Source organism: Panulirus ornatus, chromosome 47, assembly GCF_036320965.1.
Source record: "Panulirus ornatus isolate Po-2019 chromosome 47, ASM3632096v1, whole genome shotgun sequence".
NCBI lineage: Eukaryota > Metazoa > Arthropoda > Malacostraca > Decapoda > Palinuridae > Panulirus > Panulirus ornatus.
Window position 1 is genome coordinate 20,312,440 of NC_092270.1, and position 625 is coordinate 20,313,064.

The window sequence follows — 625 nt, forward strand, 5'->3', positions numbered from 1 at the left end:
CAGCTAAACTCTGCCAACAAACGTTGAACACTGCCAACAAGCGCTGAACACTGCCAACAAACGTTGAACACTGCCAACAAACGCTGAACACTGCCAACAAACGTTAAACTGCCAACAAACGCTGAACACTGCCAACAAACGCTGAAAACTGCCATCCCCAAGCCCCACATACAGTGGTGCCAGCCCCTAGGTCCCCACATACAATGGTGCCAGCCCCTAGGTCCCCACATACCATGGTGTAAGCCCCCAGGTCCCCACATACCATAGTGTCAGTCTCTGGGTCCCCACACACCATAATGTCAGCCCCCAGGTCCCAAGATACCATGGTGTCAGCCCTCAGGTCCCCAGATACCATGGTGTCAGCCTCCCAGGTCCCCACACACCATGGTGTCAGCCCCCTAGCTCCCCACATACCATGGTGTCAGCTCCCCAGGTCCCCACATACCATGGTGTCAGCCCTAGGTCCCCACATATGGTGTCAGCCCCAGGTCCCCACATACCATGGTGTCAGCCCCTAGGTCCCGATATACCATGGTGTCAGCCCCCTAGGTCCCCACATACCATGGTATCAGCCCCTAGGTCCCCACATACCATGGTGTCAGCCCCCCACATACCATAGTGTCAG

General features: G+C 56.5%; 1 protein-coding gene across 1 annotated transcript in view; it reads right to left on the reverse strand.

Annotated features, from left to right (window-relative positions):
• Positions 1–355, reverse strand: part of LOC139763714 (uncharacterized) — a 43,875-nt gene extending 43,520 nt beyond the window's left edge. Inside the window, exon 1 of the mRNA XM_071690037.1 lies at positions 233–355. Coding sequence (XP_071546138.1) covers positions 233–355 — 123 coding nt within the window. The remainder of the gene's footprint in view (positions 1–232) is intronic.
• Positions 356–625: the final 270 nt, after the last annotated feature.